Genomic DNA, 22608 nt, shown 5'->3' on the forward strand with positions numbered 1-22608 from the left:
CATGGGAGAAGATATCTTCTGGTGGCCCACGTCCCTACGGAGAGGACATGTGTGGTGGCCCCACGTCCCCCATGGAGGGAACACCTCTGGTGGCCCACGTCCCCACGGAGGCAACCTGGAGCGACGCCCCCATCTCCCCCAACCCCCCCCCCCACCCCCCGGTGAACCCCATCTTTCCGGCAGGAGGAAGCCGAGGCCGGGCCCCACCCGGTGGCCCGTGGCCCCGTGGGCAAGCGCGGGCCGGGGAGGGGACGGAGGTGGCCCCGCGAGCCCCCGGGCGGGCGGGGCGGGACGAGGAGCGGATCATCGGGGGGGCGCCCTGCCTGCCCTCCTCCCAGCCCTGGCAGGTCTACATCTACGGCCCCGTCCTCTGCGGCGGCGTTCTCCTGCGCGACAACTGGGTGCTCTCGGCCGCCCACTGCAACAGCAGGTGGGGCCACCCCATGGGGGGCGGGGGGGGGCCGTGGGGACACCCAACGGGGAGGGGGAGACGCCATGGGGAGGGGGACACTCCATGGGGACACCCAACGGGGACATCCAATGGGGACACCCAATGGGGACACCCAACGGGGAGGGGGACACGCCATGGGGACACCCAACGGGGACATCCAATGGGGAGACCCAACGGGGAGGGGGAGACGCCGTGGGGAGACCCAACTGGGACATCCAATGGGGAGACCCAATGGGGAGGGGGACACACCATGGGGGAGACCCAACGGGGAGGGGGAGACGCCATGGGGAGACCCAACTGGGACATCCAATGGGGAGACCCAATGGGGAGGGGGGCACTCCATGGGGAGACCCAACGGGGAGGGGGACACTCCATGGGACACCCAACGGGGACACCCAACGGGAGGGGGACACGCCATGGGGACACCCCACGGGGACATCCAATGGGGACATCCAATGGGGAGGGGGACACGCTATGGGGAGACCCAACAGGGAGGGGGACACGCTATGGGGACACCCAACGGGGAGACCCAACGGGAGGGGGACACGCCATGGGGAGGGGGACACTCCATGGGGACACCCAACGGGGAGGGGGAGACGCCATGGGGAGACCCAACTGGACACCCAATGGGGAGGGGGGCACTCCATGGGGAGACCCAACGGGGAGGGGGACACTCCATGGGGAGACCCAACGGGGAGGGGGACACTCCATGGGGAGACCCAACGGGGAGGGGGAGACGCCATGGGGACACCCAACGGGGAGACCCAACGGGGACATCCAATGGGGACATCCAACGGGAGGGGGACACTCCATGGGGACACCCAACGGGGAGACCCAACAGGAGGGGGACACTCCATGGGGACATCCAATGGGGAGGGGGAGACGCCGTGGGGAGACCCAACGGGGACACCCAATGGGGAGACCCAACGGGGAGGGGGACACACCATGGGGACACCCAACAGGGACATCCAATGGGGACACCCAATGGGGAGGGGGAGATGCCATGGGGAGACCCAACATGGAGGGGGACACGCCATGGGGAGACCCAACGGGAGGGGGCGGGGAGACGCCGTGGGGAGAGCCAACGGGGAGGGGGACACACCATGGGGAGGGGGACACTCCATGGGGACACCCAACGGGGACATCCAATGGGGACACCCAACGGGGAGGGGGAGACGCCATGGGGAGACCCAACAGGGACACCCAACGGGGACATCCAATGGGGAGGGGGACACACTATGGGGAGACCCAACGGGGAGGGGGACACGCCACGGGGACACCCAACGGGACACCCAATGGGGACATCCAATGGGGACATCCAATGGGGACATCCAATGGGGACATCCAATGGGGAGGGGGACACACTATGGGGAGACCCAACGGGGAAACCCAATGGGGAGGGGGACACGCCATGGGGAGACCCAGCAGGGAGGTGGGGGGAGACACCATGGGGACACCCAACGGGGAGGGGGACACGCCATGGGGACACCCAACGGGGACACCCAATGGGGAGGGGGAGACGCCATGGGGAGACCCAACAGGGAGGGGGACACGCTATGGGGAGGGGGACACACCATGGGGAGACCCAACGGGGACATCCAACGGGGAGGGGGAGACCCCCCGGGGACACTCCATGGGGACAGGGGACACCCACGTCCCACCTATGTCCCATGTCCCCCCGTGTCCCACCTCTCCCCCTCTCCCCACGTCCTCCTCTCCCCACGTCCCCTCCACGTCCCCACATGTCACACCTCTCCCCACATCCCCATCTCCCCACGCCCCGATGTGTCCCACCTCTCCCCACGTCCCCTCCACGTCCCCATCTCCCCACGTCCCCTCCACGTCCCCACATGTCCCCATCTCCCCACGTCCCTCCATGTCCCCATCTCCCCACGTCCCCTCCACATCCCCACGTCCCCACATGTCCCACCTCTCCCCTCTCCCCACGTCCCCTCCACGTCCCCCTCTCCCCACGTCCCCTCCATGTCCCCATCTCCCCACGTCCCCTCCACGTCCCCATCTCCCCACGTCCCCTCCATGTCCCCATCTCCCCACGTCCCCCTCTCCCCATGTCCCCTCCACGTCCCCATCTCCCCACGTCCCCTCCACGTCCCCATCTCCCCACGTCCCTCCACGTCCCCATCTCCCCACATCCCCACGTCCCCTCCACATCCCCATGTCCCTCCATGTCCCACCTCTCCCCCTCTCCCCACGTCCCCTCCACGTCCCCCTCTCCCCACGTCCCCTCCATGTCCCCATCTCCCCACGTCCCCTCCACGTCCCCATCTCCCCACATCCCCTCCACGTCCCCATCTCCCCACATCCCCTCCACGTCCCCATCTCCCACGTCCCCTCCACGTCCCCCTCTCCCCACATCCCCACGTCCCCCTCTCCCCACATCCCCACGTCCCTCCATGTCCCACCTCTCCTCATCTCCCCACATCTCCTCCATGTCCCCATCTCCCCACGTCCCCCCGTGTCCCACCTCTCCCCACATCCCCACGTCCCCTCCACGTCCCCACATCCCCTCCACGTCCCCACATGTCCCACCTCTCCCCCTCTCCCCACCTCCCCTCAATGTCCCACCTCTCCCCACAACCCCACGTCCCCTCCACGTCCCCATCTCCCCACGTCCCCTCCACATCCCCACGTCCCTCCATGTCCCACCTCTCCCCTCTCCCCACGTCCCCTCCACGTCCCCCTCTCCCCACATCCCCACGTCCCTCCATGTCCCACCTCTCCTCATCTCCCCACATCTCCTCCATGTCCCCCTCTCCCACGTCCCCCCATGTCCCACCTCTCCCCCTCTCCCCCCCCCCTCCCCTCCCCCCCTCCCCCTCCCCCGCAGAGGCCTGCGCCTGCGCCTGGGGGAGACGGACCTGGGCGGCGGGAGGGGACGGAGCAGGAGCGGCGGGCGGCGGCGGCCATCCCCCACCCGGCCTTCGACCCCGCCACGCTGGACAACGACCTGCTGCTCCTCAAGCTGGAGCGGCCGGTGGCCCTGGGGCCGGCCGTGCGGCCAGCGCCCCTCCCCCGCGCCTGCGCCCCCCCCGGCACCGCCTGCCTCCTCTCGGGATGGGGGACCGTCACCACCCCGCGAGGTGGGGGGGGGGGGGGGGAGGGGGAGGGGAGAATTTGGGGGGAAATAATTGGGGGGGGGGAAATTTGGGGGGAAAACCTGGGGGGAAAAAATTTGGGGGGAAAAAATTTGGGGGGAAAAAATTTGGAGGAAAAAAATTGGGGGAAAAAATTTGGGGGGAAAAAATTTGGGGGGGAAATTTGGGGGGGAAAAATTTGGGGGAAAAAATTTGGGGGGGAAAATTTGGGGGGGAAAAAATTTGGGGGGAAAAAAATTTGGGGGGAAAAACTGGGGGGAAAAACTGGGGGGAAAACAATTTGGGGGGAAAAATTTTGGGGGAAAAATAATTTGGGGGGGGAAATTTGGGGGGGAAAAATTGGGGGGGAAAAAATTTGGGGGAAAAAAATTTGGAGGAAAAAAATTGGGGGGAAAATAATTTGGGGGGAAAATAATTTGGGGAAATAATTTGGGGAAATAATTTGGGGGGAAAAATTTGGGGGGAAAATAATTGGGGGGGAAATAATTGGGGGGAAATAATTTGGGGGGAAAAATTTGGGGGGAAAAAATTTGGGGGGAAAAATTTGGGGGAAAAATTTGGGGGGAAAAATTTGGGGGGAAAAATTTGGGGGGAAAATTTGGGGGGAAAATTTGGGGGGGAAAATTTGGGGGGGAAAATTTGGGGGGGAAAAATTTGGGGGGGAAAATTTGGGGGGGAAAAATTTGGGGGGGAAAAATTTGGGGGGGAAAAATTTGGGGGGGAAAAAATTTGGGGGGAAAAAATTTGGGGGGGAAATAATTTGGGGGGAATAATTTGGGGGAATAATTTGAAAAGGGGAAAATTTGGGGGAAAATTTGGGGGGGAAATAATTGGGGGGAAATAATTGGGGGGCACAATGTTAAATAATTGGGGGGGAAATATTTGGATAATTGAGGGGGGGAAATTTTGGGAAAAAATTTGGGGGGGAAATAATTCGGGGGGAAAAATTTGGGGGGGAAATTGAAGGAAAAAATTGGGGGGGGGGAAATTTGGGGGGAACTGGGGGAGGAAATGGGGGAAAAGCCCCAGTAAGGCCCTGGTAAGCCCATAGTAAACCGTTAGTAAAGCCATAGTAAAGCCGTAGTAAAGTCAGAGTAAACCCATAGTAAAGCCATAGTAAAGCCATAGTAAAGCCATAGTAAAGTCATAGTAAAGTCATAGTAAAGATGTAGTAAACCCATAGTAAAGTCAAATTAAAGTCAGAGTAAAGCCGTAGTAAAGCCGTAGTAAAGTCAGAGTAAACCCGTAGTAAACGCGTAGTAAAGCCGTAGTAAAGCCGTAGTAGTCCTGTAGTAAACCCAGAGTAAACCCATAGTAAACCCATAGGAAACCCATAGTAAACCCATAGTAAACCCATAGTAAACCCATAGTAAACCCATAGTAGTCCTGTAGTAAAGTCAGAGTAAAGCCATAGTAAAGTCAGAGTAAAGCCGTAGTAAACCCATAGTAAACCCATAGTAAACCCATAGTAGTCCTGTAGTAAACCCAGAGTAAACCCAGAGTAAACCCGTAGTAAAGCCGTAGTAAAGCCATAGTAAAGCCATAGTAAAGTCAGAGTAAAGCCGTAGTAAAGTCAGAGTAGTCCTGTAGTAAAGTCAGAGTAAAGCCGTAGTAAACGCGTAGTAAAGCCGTAGTAAAGCCGCAGTAAAGCCGCAGTAAAGCCGCAGTAAAGCCGCAGTAAAGCCATAGTAAACCCAGAGTAAACCCATAGTAAACCCAGAGTAAACCCAGAGTAGTCCTGTAGTAAAGCCATAGTAAACCCGTAGTAAACCCGTAGTAAACCCGTAGTAAACCCGTAGTAAACCCAGAGTAAACCCAGAGTAAAGCCGTAGTAGTCCTGTAGTAAAGTCAGAGTAAAGCCGTAGTAAACCCGTAGTAAACCCGTAGTAAAGGGAGAGTGCTCCGCCCCCCTGACCCCCTCCCCCTCCCCTCCCCCCCCCGCAGTGACGCTGCCGCGTCACCTGATCTGCGCCTACGTCGACATCATCGCCGACGCCGCCTGCCGCCGCGCCTACCCGCGCCGCGTCACCCCCAACATGCTCTGCGCCGGCGTCAGGAACCAACGCGTGGACTCCTGCCAGGTAGGGGGCGGGGCCAGCCCAACGCGGGCCCCGCCCACATCCCACCTCGGCGGCCACCTCCAGGTGGCTTTGGGCCACCAAAACTCAAGTTCCCCTCCCATTCCACCTTGATGGCCACCTACAGGTGGCTTTGGGCCACCAAAACTCAAGTTCCCCTCCTATCCCATCATGATGGCCACCTCCCAGTGGCTTTGGGCCACCAAAACTCAAGTTCCCCTCCCATCCCACCTCGATGGCCACCTACAGGTGGCTTTGGGCCACCCAAACTCAAGTTACCCTCCCATCCCACCTTGAAGGCCACCATTGGGCCACCAAAACTCAAGCCCCACCCCAATCCCACCTCGGCGGCCACCTCCAGGTGGCTTTGGGCCACCAAAACTCAGGCCCTGCTCCCATCCCACCTCAATGGTCACCTCCAGGTGGCTTTGGGCCACCAAAACTCAAGTTACCCTCCCATCCCACCTCGATGGCCACCTCCAGGTGGCTTTGGGCCACCCAAACTCAAGTTCCCCTCCCATCCCACCTCGATGGCCACCTACAGGTGGCTTTGGGCCACCAAAACTCCAGGTTCCCCACTCATCCCACCTTGAAGGCCACCCAAACTCAAGCCCCGCCCCAATCCCACCTCGGCGGCCACCTCCAGGTGGCTTTGGGCCACCCAAACTCAAGTTCCCCTCCCATCCCACCTCGATGGCCACCTACAGGTGGCTTTGGGCCACCAAAACTCCAGGTTCCCCACTCATCCCACCTTGAAGGCCACCCAAACTCAAGCCCCGCCCCAATCCCACCTCGGCGGCCACCTCCAGGTGGCTTTGGGCCACCCAAACTCAAGTTCCCCTCCCATTCCACCTTGATGGCCACCTACAGGTGGCTTTGGGCCACCCAAACTCAAGTTCCCCTCCCATTCCACCTTGATGGCCACCTACAGGTGGCTTTGGGCCACCAAAACTCAAGTTACCCTCCCATCCCACCTCGATGGCCACCTACAGGTGGCTTTGGGCCACCAAAACTCCAGGTTCCCCACTCATCCCACCTTGAAGGCCACCCAAACTCAAGCCCCGCCCCAATCCCACCTCGGTGGCCACCTCCAGGTGGCTTTGGGCCACCAAAACTCAAGTTCCCCTCCCATCCCACCTCGATGGCCACCTACAGGTGGCTTTGGGCCACCAAAACTCAAGTTCCCCTCCCATCCCACCTTGATGGCCACCTTCAGGTGGCTTTGGGCCACCCAAACTCAAGTTCCCCTCCCATCCCACCTCAATGGCCACCTCCAGGTGGCTTTGGGCCACCAAAACTCAAGCTCCATCCCCATCCCAACTTGAAGGCTACCATTGGGCCACCAAAACTCAAGCCCTGCTCCCATCCCACCTCAATGGCCACCTTCAGGTGGCTTTGGGCCACCCAAACTCAAGTTCCCCTCCCATCCCACCTCAATGGCCACCTACAGGTGGCTTTGGGCCACCCAAACTCAAGTTCCCCTCCCATCCCACCTCGATGGCCACCTACAGGTGGCTTTGGGCCACCAAAACTCAAGTTCCCCTCCTATCCCATCATGATGGCCACCTCCCAGTGGCTTTGGGCCACCAAAACTCAAGCTCCATCCCCATCCCATCTCGAAGGCCACCTTCAGGTGGCTTTGGGCCACCCAACTTCAAGGTTCCCCCCCCCTCCCCCCCCCCCAATCCCACCTCCATGGCCACCTTTGGACCACCCAACCCCAAGCTCTCCTCCATCCCCCCTTGGTGGCCACCCAACCCCACGTGTCCTCCAACCCAAAGATCCTCCACCTCAACGGGTCCTCAACCTCACCCAAAGGTCCCCCCCCCAGCACTGGTTGCCACCTCGGGGTGTCCCCAAGCCCTCTACCGCCCCCCTCTCTCCGTAGGGTGACTCCGGGGGGCCACTGTCCTGCAACGGGACCCTCCAAGGCATCGTGTCCTGGGGGCTACAGACCTGCGCCCTCCCTGGCCGGCCCGGGGTCTACACCCGCGTCTGCAACTACGTGGGTTGGATCCTCAACACCATGAACAACAACTAGAAGCCGGTGACCACCAAACGTGGGCCACCAAAGAGCACAAAGTGGGGAAAAAGGGGACACGGGGGATCTGGGCCACCCACGGCCCACGGGCTAGGGACACAAGGACATCGATCTGGGCCACCACGGACTATGAGTAAAGGACATGAAGACATAGATGTGGGCCACCAGGGACTACGACTAGGGACACGCAGATGTGGGCCACCACGGACTATGACTTAAGGACACACACAGATCTGGGTCACCATGGATCTGGGCCACCACGGTCCACAGATGTGGGCCACCAGGGACTACGGTTCAGGGACATGAAGACCAAGATCTGGGCCACCAGGGACTACGGTTCAGGGACACGAAGACCAAGATCTGGGCCACCACGGACTATGACTAAGGGACACAAAGACACAGATCTGGGCCACCACGGACTATGACTAAGGGACATGAAGACCAAGATCTGGGCCACCACGGACCACAGATCTGGGCCACCACGGACTATGACTATGGACACGAAGACCAAGATCTGGGCCACCACGGACCACAGATCTGGGCCACCACGGACTATGACTATGGACACACACAGATCTGGACCACCACGGACTGACTTAAGGGACACGAAGACACAGAATTGGGCCACCAAGGATCCAGGCCACCACCGACCACAGCTGGGGACATGGATCCGGGCCACCACCAACTGGGGACACGGATCTGGGCCACCACCAACTGGGGACACGGATCTGGGCCACCACCGGGGACACGGATCTGGGCCACCACCGACCACAGCTGGGGACACGGATCTGGGCCACCACCGACCACAGCTGGGGACACGGATCTGGGCCACCACCAACTGAGGACACGGATCTGGGCCACCACCGACCACAGCTGGGGACACGGATCTGGGCCACCACCGACCACAGCTGGGGACACGGATCTGGGCCACCACCGGGGACACGGATCTGGGCCACCACCGACCACAGCTGGGGACACGGATCTGGGCCACCACCGACCACAGCTGGGGACACGGATCTGGGCCACCACAGTGAGGGACACGGATCCACTGGGGACACGACGACACCCGGAGACCAGATCTGGGCCACCACAGCCAAGAGGACATCACCACCACAGGGACACGGACGCGGACCTGGGGACAGGGAGGGGGGACACAGATTCGGGGGTAGAAACAATAAATTAGGAGCAAAACTCAACTTCCGGTCCATCTCTCCGTCCCACCTCACCCCCACCCCACCAGTCCACCCCACCAGAGGTCCCAACCCAGCGGTGGGACGGCCTTGTAGCCCAACTTCCCCTCCCCCCCACCCCCCACCCACCCCCCCGGATACGAAATTTTGGGGTTCCACCATAATCTCTTTTATTGAGGCACTTGCAGAAAAGGTGGGGGAGGGGACAGGGATGACCCCACCACCACCATCACCACCACCACCACCCTGGAGAGAAGGTGGCACGGGCCGGGGAGGGGGACGTTGACGTAAAACGGCGGTGGGGACGAGGTGGTGGAGATGACCTCAAGAGAGGTCACCTCTGGGTTCCATCAAGTCACGGTCACCCGAAGCTGCCGCCCACCGAGGAGTGAAGAAGCTGAGGAAGAACGCGGTGGTGGGAACTGTAGTGTTTGGCCCCGCCCGGTCCCCGAGGACAGGAGGAGTCGGGGGACACCAGGACAAGGCGGGGGGAGGGGAGGAGGTGCCAGGGGGGGTGTCCGACACCCATGGGTGGAACCCTGAGAAGATGGAGGAGGAGGGGAACGGGGACAACTAAGGTGGACCGCTCAGGTGTGGCTGGAGATGGCCACGAGAGGTCAACGTGCCTTGAGGAGGACTCAACTGGAAGAAGGTAATCCAAGAGCAAACCAGTCCCACCACCAGAAGGTCTCCACCTACTCAAGCGCCAGCGGGGACAGACCAATCAGAGAAACCCTGGCAACCTCGACTCAGCCAATGGTCACATCGGGTTTTGGCCAAGCCAACCGGGAAGGTGCAAAGTCAACCTTGGTGTGACCCCCAACGGAGATGACTAACCCCAGGTGTGGACCTCCAAGCGACCACCGATGGTCAACTGAGGTCTACAAGAAGCCAACGAGAGAAGGCCAACCCAAATCTGGTCTAAGCCAACCAATGGTCAACCTTGGTCTTGACCAACACGACCGAGCAACCACCGATGGTCAACCAAGGTCGGTCTGGGAGAAGACAATGAGAGAAGACCAACCCAACCAATGGTCAACCCAAGTCTTGACCAACCAACCTGACCAAGTCTGGTTGAATCCAACCAACGGTCAACCCAAGTCTTGACCAGCCCAACTTGACCAAGTCTGGTCGAACCCAACCAATGGTCAACCCAGGTCTTGACCAACATGACCAAGCAACCACCGATGGTCAACCAAGGCCTACAAGAAGACACTGCGAGAAGATCAACCCAACCAATGGTCAACCTTGGTCTTGACCAACCCGACCAATCCCCACCCAGGACAACCGTTATGGGTCAATCCAGGCCTTGGCCACCCACAACCCTGATGACCAACCCCAGGTTTGGACCTCCAAGCAACCACCGATGGTCAACTGAGGCCTACAAGAAGCCAGGCAGACAAGATCAACCCAACCAATGGTCAACCTTGGGCTTGACCAACCCGACCAATCCCTACGCAGCCCCAAACACCAGAAACCGAAGAGAAGGACCCAACTGAGAGCGGCCGAGGTCAATCTGACCTCATCTCCTACGTACCCACCTCCCCCTACTTCAACCACGGCTGATCCAGCGCCGGCGGCCAATTAGAAGAAGCCAAACCGACGCCGCCGCGCTGGCCCCGCCCCGAGGGGCCCCACCCAGGCGGTGACCTCCGCCCGGCCACACCCACCCCACCCTGAAGAACATCTTGACCTTCTTCCCAGGACCTCCCCACCTCCTGCTGTCCCCTCCACCAATAAAATAGACTTTAAAAAAAAAAACAAACACCAAACCCCAAAAAAACCCCGAAAAAAACCCAACCCTGCCCAAAATGTCCCAAAACACTCCAAATTTCGCAAAATCGCCCCCAAACCCCCCAGCCGAAAAAAAAAACGAATAGAAAAAAAAAAAAAAATAAAAAAAAGGGGGGGATTTGGTGGCGTCTTCCACCGGTGAAGGGTTCAAGATGGCGCCGGTGAGAACCACGCGGTGGGGGGGAGGAGGAGGAGGAGGAGGAGGGGACGGGGACACGGGGGAGGGGGTTACATGGCGGGGGGGACGGCGGTGGGGGTGGCGGTGGGGTTGGGCGGTGGGGCCGGGCGGTGGAAGTTGGTCTCCTTGTAGACGAACCAAGAGCTGCCGACCCAGAGGACCAAGTTGAGGAAACCGAAGACCTGGTAGGTTGGGATGGAAGACGTCAAAGTAGCTCAAGATGCCACCACGAAGCCGTGCCTCGGTTTCCCCCCGTGTCACCAAACCCTTCCTCTAGGTCTCACCCAACGGCCTCTGTCCCCCCCGCACCCACCTCACGTCCTCCTCCACCCAACCTCCACCTCCGTGGTCCACGTTGAAGGTGGGTTTCTTCAAGAGGTTCCTCAACCCCCCCCCCCCAAACCCCGCCTCGGTTTCATCCACCCTGAAGACCCACCACGGAGACGTTGAGGGACCCCATGGGGGTGACCCCCGCGGAGAAGCAGGTCACGGCGGGGGGGTGGCAGTTGGGTAGGGGGGCCGCCGTGGAGGTCTTCACGTCCGTGAGGGCCTTGGCCCACGCCGAGGTGCTCACCAGCCACAGGAAGGAGAAGGCCACGGTGACCAAGAAGTCCTACGGGGACAACGGGGCAGGGAGAGGTTGGGGGGGGGGGGGACACACCAAAAAATGGGGGGTGGGGACACGGCAGGGTGGGCTTGGGACCTGGGGAACCCCAAAAGCTGGGGACTGGAGATGATAACCGTGGTGGACCTCAAGTCCCACAGACCTGGGGGGTGGAGAGGACAACCGTGGTAGACCCCAAGTCCCACAGACCTGGGGGGGACCCCAAAAGCCGGGGGGGGGGGGGGGGAGAGGACAACCCTGGTGGGCCTCAAGGCTCAGAACTTGGGGTCTACCATGGTTGTCCTCTCCACCCCCAAGTCCCACAGACCTGGGGGGGACTCCAAAATCTGGGGGGTGGAGAGGACAACCCTGGTGGACCTCAAGGTTCAGAATTTAGGGGTGGAGAGGACAACCCTGGTAGACCCCAAGTCCCACAGAACTGGGGGGGACCCCAAAATCTGGGGGGTGGAGAGGACAACCCTGGTGGACCTCAAGGCTCAGAACTTGGGGGGAGAATCCCAAAATCTGGGGGGTGGAGAGGACAACCCTGGTGGACCTCAAGGCTCAGAACTTGGGGGGAGAATCCCAAAATCTGGGGGGTGGAGAGGACAACCCTGGTGGACCTCAAGGTTCAGAATTTGGGGGTAGAGAGGACAACCCTGGTAGACCCCAAGTCCCACAGACCTGGGGGGGACCCCAAAATCTGGGGGGTGGAGAGGACAACCCTGGTGGACCCCACATCCCACAGACCTGGGGGGGACCCCAAAATCTGGGGGGTGGAGAGGACAACCCTGGTGGACCTCAAGGTTCAGAATTTGGGGGTGGAGAGGACAACCCTGGTAGACCCCAAGTCCCACAGACCTATGGGGGACCCCAAAATCTGGGGGGTGGAGAGGACAACCCTGGTAGACCCCAAGTCCCACACACCTGGGGGGGACTCCAAAATCTGGGGGGTGGAGAGGACAACCCTGGTGGACCTCAAGGTTCAGAATTTGGGGGTGGAGAGGACAACCCTGGTAGACCCCAAGTCCCACACACCTGGGGGGGACCCCAAAATCTGGGGGGTGGAGAGGACAACCCTGGTGGACCCCACATCCCACAGACCTGGGGGGGACCCCAAAATCTGGGGGGTGGAGAGGACAACCCTGGTGGACCTCAAGGTTCAGAATTTGGGGGTGGAGAGGACAACCCTGGTAGACCCCAAGTCCCACAGACCTATGGGGGACCCCAAAATCTGGGGGGTGGAGAGGACAACCCTGGTGGACCTCAAGGCTCAGAACTTGGGGGGAGAATCCCAAAATCTGGGGGGCTGGAGAGGACAACCCTGGTGGACCTGAAGTCCTACAGACCTGGAGGAACCCCAAAATCTTGGCTTTGGAAGGTTGGAGGACCCACTCCACCTTCTCTATACTGGGAGATGGTGAACCCCGATTCTTCCACCACCCCCAAAGTTTGGCCTCCTGATTTTTGGGGGGGGGGAAAAATGGGGTATTTGGGGTCTGGGGTGCGGACAACCCCCCCCCATCCCCCCAAAAAAGGGGTGGGGCACTTACCTCATGTCCTGTCCATGGCAGCAGTAGGAGATAAGTTCAGAGGTGGGTTATTGACATCCCCCCCCCAAAAAATGTCCCCCGGCCCCCCAAATCCACCCCCCTCCTCCCCCACCACCATGGGTCCCTCACCCCCCATCTGGGGTGGAAGGACCAAGACTACAAATCCCATGATGCCTCAGAACGGGGTGGGGAGCCCAAGGGCTGCTGGGAGTTGTAGTCCACGCAATGGGGCCACCTTCTAGAGGACCTACAAGCCACCAGAAGAGCCGTAGGTCAACCAAGCGGTCTTCAGCCAACCGTGGGGCAGGAGATAGATGGGTGGATGGATGGAGAAGACCACGATGGATGGATGGACGGACGGATGGATGAGACCGGGATGGATAGAGAAGACCAGAACGGATGGAGAAAGACCAAGATAGATGAATTGATACAGAAGACCAGGACGGACGGACGGACGGACGGATGGAGGAGACCAGGACAGATGGAAGAAGACCAGGATAGATGAATTGATAAGAGAAGACCAAGATGGACGGATGGACGAGACCAGGACGGATGGAAGGATGGACGAGACCAGGAGAGATGGAAAAAGATCGGGATAGATGAATTGATGGAGAAGACCAGAGTGGATGGAGAAGACCAGGATGGACGGATGAAGGGATGGAGAAGACCAGGATGGACAAAAAAGACCGGCTGGACAGGTAGATGGAGAAGACCGGGATGGAGAAGACCGGCTGGACAGGTAGATGGAGAAGACCGGGATGGAGAAGACCGGCTGGACAGGTAGATGGAGAAGACCGGGATGGAGAAGACCGGGATGGAGAAGACCGGGATGGAGAAGACCGGGATGGAGAAGACCGGGATGGAGAAGACCGGGATGGAGAAGACCGGGATGGAGAAGACCGGGATGGAGGGAGGGAGGGAGAGAAAAGACCAGGAGGGACAGAGAAGACCGGATGGACAGGTGGACGGAGAAGACCAGGATAGACAGAGAAGACCAGGATGGATGGAAGGATGGAGGGAGGGAGGGAGGGAGGGAGAAAACCAGGATGGATAGATGAAGGGATGGAGAAGACCAGGAAAGACAGAGAAAGAAAACCAGATGGACAGGTGGACGGAGAAGACCAGGATGGATGGATGAAGGGATGGAGAAGACCAGGACAGAGAAGACCAAGAGGGACAGAGGGAGAAGACCAGGATGGATGGAGGGATGGAGAGATGGATGGAGAAGACCGGGATGGATGGAGGGATGGATGGAGGGATGGATGGAGGGATGGAGAAGACCGGGATGGATGGAGGGATGGAGAAGACCGGGATGGATGGAGGGATGGATGGAGGGATGGAGAAGACCGGGATGGATGGAGGGATGGATGGAGGGATGGAGAAGACCGGGATGGATGGAGATCAGGATGGATGGAGGGATGGAGAAGACCGGGATGGATGGAGATCAGGATGGATGGAGGGATGGAGAAGACCGGGATGGATGGAGATCAGGATGGATGGAGGGATGGATGGAGATCAGGATGGATGGATGGATGGATGGAGATCAGGATGGATGGATGGATGGATGGAGATCAGGATGGATGGATGGATGGATGGAGATCAGGATGGATGGATGGATGGATGGAGATCAGGATGGATGGATGGATGGATGGAGATCAGGATGGATGGATGGAGATCAGGATGGATGGATGGATGGATGGATGGATGGATGGATGGATGGAGATCAAGATGGATGGACGGAGAAGACCAGGATGGACAGACAGAGAAGACACGGATGGACGGAGAAGACCAGGATGGACAGACAGAGAAGACCAGGATGGACGGACAGAGAAGACACGGATGGACGGAGAAGACCAGGATGGACTGACAGAGAAGACACGGATGGACGGAGAAGACCAGGAAGGACTCACCACCAGGGGCAGCTTCCCGCCGGCCCCGCGGTAGAGGTGGAGGTAGGCCAAGTAGACGGCGAGGGCGGCCATGCTGTAGAGGAAGGCGAAGACGGCCACCGTGACGAAGAACTGGGCCGAGGAGGAGAAGTCCCCAACCAGGTGGACGTCCGTCGGCCACGTGTTGTTGCACAGGTTGGTCAACGAGGGGTTGAAGACGGCGTGGTTCAACCTGGGGGAGGGCGGGGCGGTGGCTGAGGAGAAGGTCCTCTCCCACCCGTGCACTCCCCCCACCCAAAGTCCCCAAAGCATTCCCAGGTCTTTCCGTCTCTCAACCGTGGTCTACGGACGGTGGTTGGCCAACTGGATGGCTCTCACGCCCAACTGTCACCTCTCTCCTCTCCATCAGTTGCTTTGGAGAAGACCATCAGCCATCTCCAAACCCTTCCCAGATCTTCATGTCCATCACCCCAGTCCTACAGCTGCTGGTTGGCCAACCGTACCGCTCCTCAACCCAACTGCTGCTTCTCTTCTCCTCCCCATCCATGGTTGAAGGACCTTGTTGGACCTCCAAACACCTCCCAACCCTTCCCAGACCTCCATCGTCCATCTCCTGCATCCTACACTTGCTGGTTGGCCAACCGTACCACTCTCAAACCCAACTGCTGCTTCTCTTCTCCTCCCCATCCATGGTTGATGGACCTTCTTGACCTTTTTGGACCTTCAGATATCTCCTGACCCTTCCCATACCTCTGCTGTCCATCACCAACATCCTCCAACTGCTGGTTGGCCAACCGTACCACTCCTAAACCCAACTGCTCTTTCTCTTCTCCTCCCCATCCATGGTTGATGGACCTTCTTGGACCTTCAGATATCTCCTGACCCTTCCCACACCTCTGCTGTCCATCACCAATGTTCTCCAGCTGCTGGTTGGCCAACCGTACCACTCCTAAACCCCACTGCTGCTTCTCTTCTCCTCCCCATCCATGGTTGAAGGACCTTCCTCATCTTCTTGGACCTTCAGACATCTCCCGACCCTTCCCACACCTCTGTTGTCCATCACCAATGTTCTCCAGCTGCTGGTTGGCCAACCGTACCACTCCTAAACCCCACTGCTGCTTCTCTTCTCCTCCCCATCCGTGGTTGATGGACCTTCTTGACCTTCTTGGACCTTCAGATATCTCCTGACCCTTCCCACACCTCTGCTGTCCATCACCAACGTCCTCCAGCTGCTGGTTGGCCAACCGTACCACTCTCAAACCCAACTGCTGCTTCTTTTCTTCTCCCCATCCGTGGTTGATGGACCTTCCTCATCTTCTTGGACCTTCAGACATCTCCCGACCCTTCCCACGCCTTTGTTGTCCATCACCAATGTTCTCCAGCTGCTGGTTGGCCAACCGTACCACTCCTAAACCCCACTGCTGCTTCTCTTCTCCTCCCCATCCATGGTTGAAGGACCTTCCTCATCTTCTTGGACCTTCAGACATCTCCCGACCCTTCCCACGCCTTTGTTGTCCATCACCAATGTTCTCCAGCTGCTGGTTGGCCAACCGTACCACTCCTAAACCCCACTGCTGCTTCTCTTCTCCTCCCCATCCATGGTTGAAGGACCTTCTCGAGCTTCTTGGACCTTCAGACATCTCCTGACCCTTCCCACGCCTCTGCTGTCCATCACCAATGTTCTCCAGCTGCTGGTTGGCCAACCGTACCACTCCTAAACCCAACTGCTGCTTCTCTTCTCCTCCCCATCCATGGTTGATGGACCTTCTTGGACCTTCAGACATCTCCCGACCCTTCCCACACCTCTGCTGTCCATCACCAATGTTCTCCAGCTGCTGGTTGGCCAACCGTACCACTCCTCAACCCAACTGCTGCTTCTCTTCTCCTCCCCATCCGTGGTTGAAGGACCTTCTCGAGCTTCTTGGACCTTCAGACATCTCCCGACCCTTCCCACACCTCTGTTGTCCATCACCAATGTTCTCCAGCTGCTGGTTGGCCAACCGTACCACTCCTAAACCCAACTGCTGCTTCTCTTCTCCTCCCCATCCATGGTTGAAAGACCTTCCTCATCTTCTTGGACCTTCAGACATCTCCCAACCCTTCCCACACCTCTGTCGTCCATCGCCAACGTCCTACAGGTTCTCATTGGCCAACCAAAACTGCTCTCAAACCCAACTGCTGCTTCTCTTCTCCTCCCCATCCATGGTTGATGGACCTTCTTGGACCTTCAGATATCTCCTGACCCTTCCCACACCTCTGCTGTCCATCACCGATGTTCTCCAGCTGCTGGTTGGCCAACCGTACCACTCCTAAACCCAACTGCTGCTTCTCTTCTCCTCCCCATCCATGGTTGATGGACCTTCTTGGACCTTCAGATATCTCCTGACCCTTCCCACACCTCTGCTGTCCATCCCCAACGTCCTACAGCTTCTCATTGGCCAACTCTCAAACCCAACTGCTGCTCCTCCTCTCCTCCTCCTCCACCTCTGAGGGACCTTCTCGGACCTTCACCCACCTCCCGGACCTCCACCCACCTCCGTCGTCCACCCCCCACGTCCCACCGCTGCTGATTGGCCGCCCCTCAACTCAGAGCTTCAAGACATCCCATTGGCTCCTCCCACTGTCCTCTACAGAGACGCCATTGGCCAACCGGGTGGCTCCTCCCACCACCCCGCCTCCATCCCTCCTGTTGGATTTCCACCGCTCTTCCCACCACCACTTTTCAACCAATCGGATGCTCCGAAAGTGCCTCATCTCCCACCCCCCACCCCCCCGAGGCTCCGCCCCTTCCGCCCTCCCACCGGCCAATCAGGAGAGAGGATTGGGGGAGCTCACCGGAAGGGATAGGCGAAGGGGGCGGTGACGGTGGTGTTTGATTGGCCGGGGCAGCTGATGCGGAAGGAGACGGCGCCACCGTAACCCCCACAGGTGGCGAAGGCGAAAATGGAGAAAAACTGCCGGAAAAAGAGAAAAAAAAAAAACGATTTTTACCCCAAAATATTTCTAAAAATTTAATTAGGCAAAAAAAAAAGGACTAAAAATTTGAATTCTTGAAAGAACCCCCATAAAAGGCCTTTTTTAACTCTATTTTTTCAATTTGTTTCTTTCAATTTGAATTTTTAAATTTAAGCTGCTGGAAAAAAAACGGGGGGAAAAAAGAGATTTTCACCAAATAAAACTAAAAAGAATGATTAGTAAAACAAAAAAAAAAAAAAAAACACTAAAAATGACCAAAAGTTTGAACTTTCAGAAGAAAAAACAACCAGAAAAAGGCTTTTTTAACTTTAATGTTTCCATTTATTTGCTTTAATTTCAATTTTTAAATTTAAGCTGCTGGGAAAAAAAGAAGGGGAAAAAAAAAAAAAGAGATTTTCCCCAAATAAACCCAAAAAGAACAATTCGCCAAAAAAATAATAAAAAAAATCAAATAATACTCCAAAATTCGAACTCTTAAAGAGCACAAAAAAAACAGAAAAAGGCTTTTTTTCACTTTAACTTTAAAATTATTTATGTTTAATTTGAATTTTCAAATCTAAGCTGCTAGAAAAAAAACGGGGGGGGGGCGTGGAGGGGGGGAAGAGAGTTTCACCAAATAAAACTAAAAAGAATGATTAGCAAAAAAAGCCACACTAAAAACAACCAAAAATGTGAATTTTTAGGAGAAAAAAGGAACCAGAAAAGAGCTTTCTTGAACTTCAATTTTTTTATGTATTTGTTTTAATTTGAATTTTTTTTGCTGGGAAAAAATGGGTGAAAAAAATCACTTTTCACCAAATGAAACTAAAAGAACTATTAACCGAAAAAAAACCCCACTAAAAATAACCAAAAATTTAAATTATTGGACAGAGAAAGAACCACAAAAGGGATTTTTTTAACTTTTTTTTTTTTTAATTTGAATTTTTTTTGCTGGGAAAAAATGGGTGAAAAAAATCACTTTTCACCAAATGAAACTAAAAAGATCTATTAACCAAAAAAAAACCCCACTAAAAATAACCAAAAATTTAAATTATTGGACAGCGAAAGAACCAGAAAAGGGATTTTTTTAACTTTTTTTTTTTTTTTTTAATTTGAATTTTCAAATTTAAGCTGCTGGAAAAAAAATGGGGTGGAAAAGGGATTTTCATCAAATAAATCCCCCCCAAAAAAAAATCAACCAAAAAATGACCAAAAATTTGAATTCTTAGAAAGAAAAAGAACCAAAAACTGCTTTTTTTTTTTTCTTTACTGTTTCAATTTTTTTTTAATTTGAATTTTCGAATCTAAGCTGCAGGGAAAAAAATATGGGGGGGGGGGGGAAAGATTTTCACCAACTAACCCCAAAAAGAACAATTAGCAAAACAACCCCACCCAGAAATGGCCAAAAGTTTGAATTTGTGGGGTGGGGCGAAACCAGAAAAGGGATTTTTTTTTTTTTTTTAACTTTAATTTTTTCAATTTATTATTTTAATTTGAATTTTTACATCTAAGCTGCTGCTACAAAAAAAAAAAAAAAGAAAAAGGGGGGGGGAGGAATTTTCAACAAATAAAATCAGAAAATGGATTTAATTAATTTTAAGGGTAAGTTTAATTAATTCAAATTTTCCCTTTTTAAACACTTTTAAAATCTTAATATTTAATGTTTATGACAATTTTTAATTCAATTTTCACTTAAATTTTCAAATAAGTTTTATTTCTGAAATATTCTTTCTATACTCATTTATTTAGTTTAGTTTTTAGATTTCGCTTTTTAATTTAAATTTCACATTTCACTTTCAAAACTTTATTTAGTTTTTTAAATGACATTTTTGTGTATTTCTGTTCTAAATTTTAACTTTTTTTTTTTACATAAAAACTTAACTTTTATTAACTCTAAACTCAATTATACTCTCAGGAACACTCTCAGTCCTTCCCAGTGCCCTCCAGTCCCTCCCAGTAACCCCCAGTGCCCCCCCCCAGGCCCCTCCCAGTACATCCCAGTCCCTCCCAGTATGCCCCTAGCCCCCCCCAGTATACTCCAGTAACACCCAGTGCCCCCCCAGCCCCCTCCCAGTCTACTTCATTCCCTCCCAGTACATCCCCATATACCCCAGTCCCCCCCAGCCTCCTCCCAGTGTCTCCCAGTACCCTCCCAGTGTCTCCCAGTATATTCCAGTCTGTGCCCAGTCTATCCCAGCCCCCCTGGGCCCTCCCAGCATATCCCAGTCCCCCCCCCCCAGCCTCTCCCAGTATAACCCAGCCCTCTCGCAGCCAGCTCCCAGTATATCCCAGTCCCCACTCAGTACATCCCACTCTCCCCCGGTCCTTTCCAGCCCCCCCCAGTCCCTCCCAGTATATCCCAGTCCCCACCCAGTCTATCCCAGCCTCCTCCCAGTATATCCCAGTCCCCGCCCAGTCTATCCCAACCTGTTCCCAGTATATCCCAGTCCCCGCCCAGTCTATCCCAACCTGTTCCCAGTATATCCCAGTCCCCGCCCAGTCTATCCTACTCCCTCCCAGTCCCTCCCAGTATATCCCACTCCCCTCCCAGCACCCCCCAGTCTCCTCCCAGCGCCCCCCAGTCCCTCCAGTATACCCCAGCACCCACCCAGTCCCTCCCAGTTCCTCCTAGTACACCCCAGTCCCCCCAAGTCCCTGCCAGTCGCCTCCCAGTCTATCCCAGTGCCCCCCCAGTCCCTCCCAGTCTATCCCAGTGCCCCCCCAGTCCCTCCCAGTCTATCCCAGTCCCTCCCAGTCTATCCCAGTCCCTCCCAGTCTATCCCAGTCCCTCCCAGCATATCCCAGTTCCCCCCCGCCCAGGTCCCTCCCAGTATATCCCACTCCCCTCCCAGCCCCCCCCAGTCCCTCCCAGTCCACCTCACACACCCCCCCAGTCCCTCCCAGTCCACCTCACACACCCCCCCAGTCCCTCCCAGTCCACCTCACACACCCCCCCAGTCCCTCCCAGTCCACCTCACACAGCCCCCCAGTCCCTCCCAGTCCACCTCACACAGCCCCCCAGTCCCTCCCAGTCCACCTCACACACACCCCCCAGTCCCTCCCAGTCCACCTCACCCCCCCCCAGTCCACCTCACACCCCCCCCCAGTCCCTCCCAGTACACCTCACACCCCCCCCCAGTTCCTCCCAGTACACCTCACCCCCCCCCCCAGTTCCTCCCACTATATCCCACTCCCCTCCCAGCCCCCCCCAGTCCCTCCCAGTACGCCCCAACCCCCCCAAGTCCCTCCCAGTACACCTCACACCCCCCCCAGTCCCTCCCAGTCCTTCCCAGTCCCTCCCAGTACACCTCACCCCCCCCCCCCCAGTCCCTCCCAGTCTATCCCAGGCCCTCCCAGCATATCCCAGTTCGCCCCCCCCAGGTCCCTCCCAGTATATCCCAGCCCCTCAGGACACCCCAGCACCCCCCCCCAGTCCCTCCCAGTATATCCCAGTCCCCACTCACCCACTGCAGGCCCCGCACCAGCCCCAGCGGCTCCTTGAGGGGCCCCAACTCGAGCCGCGGGCCCGACATCTTCCTCCGCCCGCCGCGGCGGAAATGACGTCACCGCGCCGGAAGTAGGGGGGACGGGACCGCGCCGGGGAAAGGCGGGGCCGCGCGCCCTCGGCAGCCAACCCAGCGCCACCGCTCCATTTGCATATCCGGCCCCGCCCCCGCGCCGCCGATTTGCCGGCCCCGGCCACGCCTGCCCCCCGGCGGGCGCCTCATTTGCATATCCGGCCCCGCCCCCGCACCGCCCACTTGCCGGTCCCACCTCCCCACCGGCGGGCGCCTCATTTGAATACCCGGCCCCGCCCCCTCGTTTGCATACCCACCCCCACACCATGCGCTCTCGCCATTTGCATACCGAGTCCCCGCCCCGCCCTCTCTCATTTGCATACCCGGCCCCGCCCCTCTCAGGCATTTGTGCGGGTGGTACCCACTCACCCCCCTCTCATTAGCATAGCCACGCCCCCCGCATCTTATTTGCATGTCCACCTGCGTTAAACTGTTGTGCCCGCATTAATTTGCATGGCCCCGCCCCCTAGGAGAGCAGCCTCATTTGCATAATGACCATAGACCTGCAGCCCCACCCCGCCGCTTTGCCAGAGAGGCCCCGCCCACAAACGCACCTCATTTGCATAACCCAAATGCACTTTATTCTCTGCAGGCAGTAGGGGAGGTCTCATTTGCATAGCCACGCCCCCAAACCACAGCTCATTTGCATGCCAGCCCCCTCCACTAAGCCCCACTTAGGGGAGGAGCCACCAATGACATCACAGCCCCCCCCCGGCAGGGGCGTAGCCATCCCCTATAACCCCACCCACCCCCTCCAGGCCACGCCCCCCTCCCTCCAGGCCACGCCCCTCAGAAGTCCCAGATGTTGAGTGCCCCCCTCACCCGCCCCACCCCCACCACCCTCCTCCGCCCCGCCCCCCCGGCCCCGCCCACCACCTCCACCTCCGCCCCACCCTCGCCACACCCCGGCCACGCCCCTCCGGAAACTCCACCCCCACCTCGCCCCGCCCTCCACCTCCCCCGCCGGCCACCACCTCCGGGGCCCCCTGGCCACACCTCCCCGTGGTCACCTGCCACGCCCACTCGCCCCGCCCCCAACGAGCCCCGCTGGCCACCGCACCAACACCTACTAGCCCCACGGCTACCAGCCCCGCCCAGCTCCCCACAGCCACGGGGCCCATCACCCCTCTCCTCCCCCACCTCCAACCTCCCCCCACGGCCACCAGCCCAGTGGCCACCAG

General features: G+C 57.6%; 2 protein-coding genes across 2 annotated transcripts; one reads left to right on the top strand and one right to left on the bottom strand.

Moving 5' to 3' along the window:
- Positions 1-183: 183 nt before the first annotated feature.
- Positions 184-7686, top strand: LOC309685735 (kallikrein-14-like; the record flags this gene model as incomplete). The annotated part of the gene is made up of 4 exons (XM_082501463.1): positions 184-401; positions 3300-3552; positions 5512-5648; positions 7534-7686. Coding segments are annotated over 4 exons (761 nt in total), but the record flags the coding sequence as incomplete, so codon positions are not given.
- Positions 7687-9029: 1343 nt separating this feature from the next.
- LOC309685736 (synaptophysin-like protein 1) lies at positions 9030-21392 on the bottom strand. Its single transcript, XM_082501464.1, has 5 exons — positions 21314-21392; positions 17730-17848; positions 14916-15126; positions 11285-11461; positions 9030-11030 (listed from the first exon to the last, which is right to left on the bottom strand). The coding sequence occupies exons 1-5, from the start codon at positions 21380-21382 to the stop codon at positions 10899-10901; spliced, it is 708 nt and encodes a 235-aa protein (XP_082357590.1). The 5' UTR covers positions 21383-21392; the 3' UTR covers positions 9030-10898.
- Between the last annotated feature and the right edge of the window lie 1216 nt (positions 21393-22608).

Source organism: Vanellus vanellus, assembly GCF_965231255.1.
Source record: "Vanellus vanellus genome assembly, contig: HAP1_SCAFFOLD_1791, whole genome shotgun sequence".
Classification (NCBI taxonomy): Eukaryota; Metazoa; Chordata; class Aves; order Charadriiformes; family Charadriidae; genus Vanellus; species Vanellus vanellus.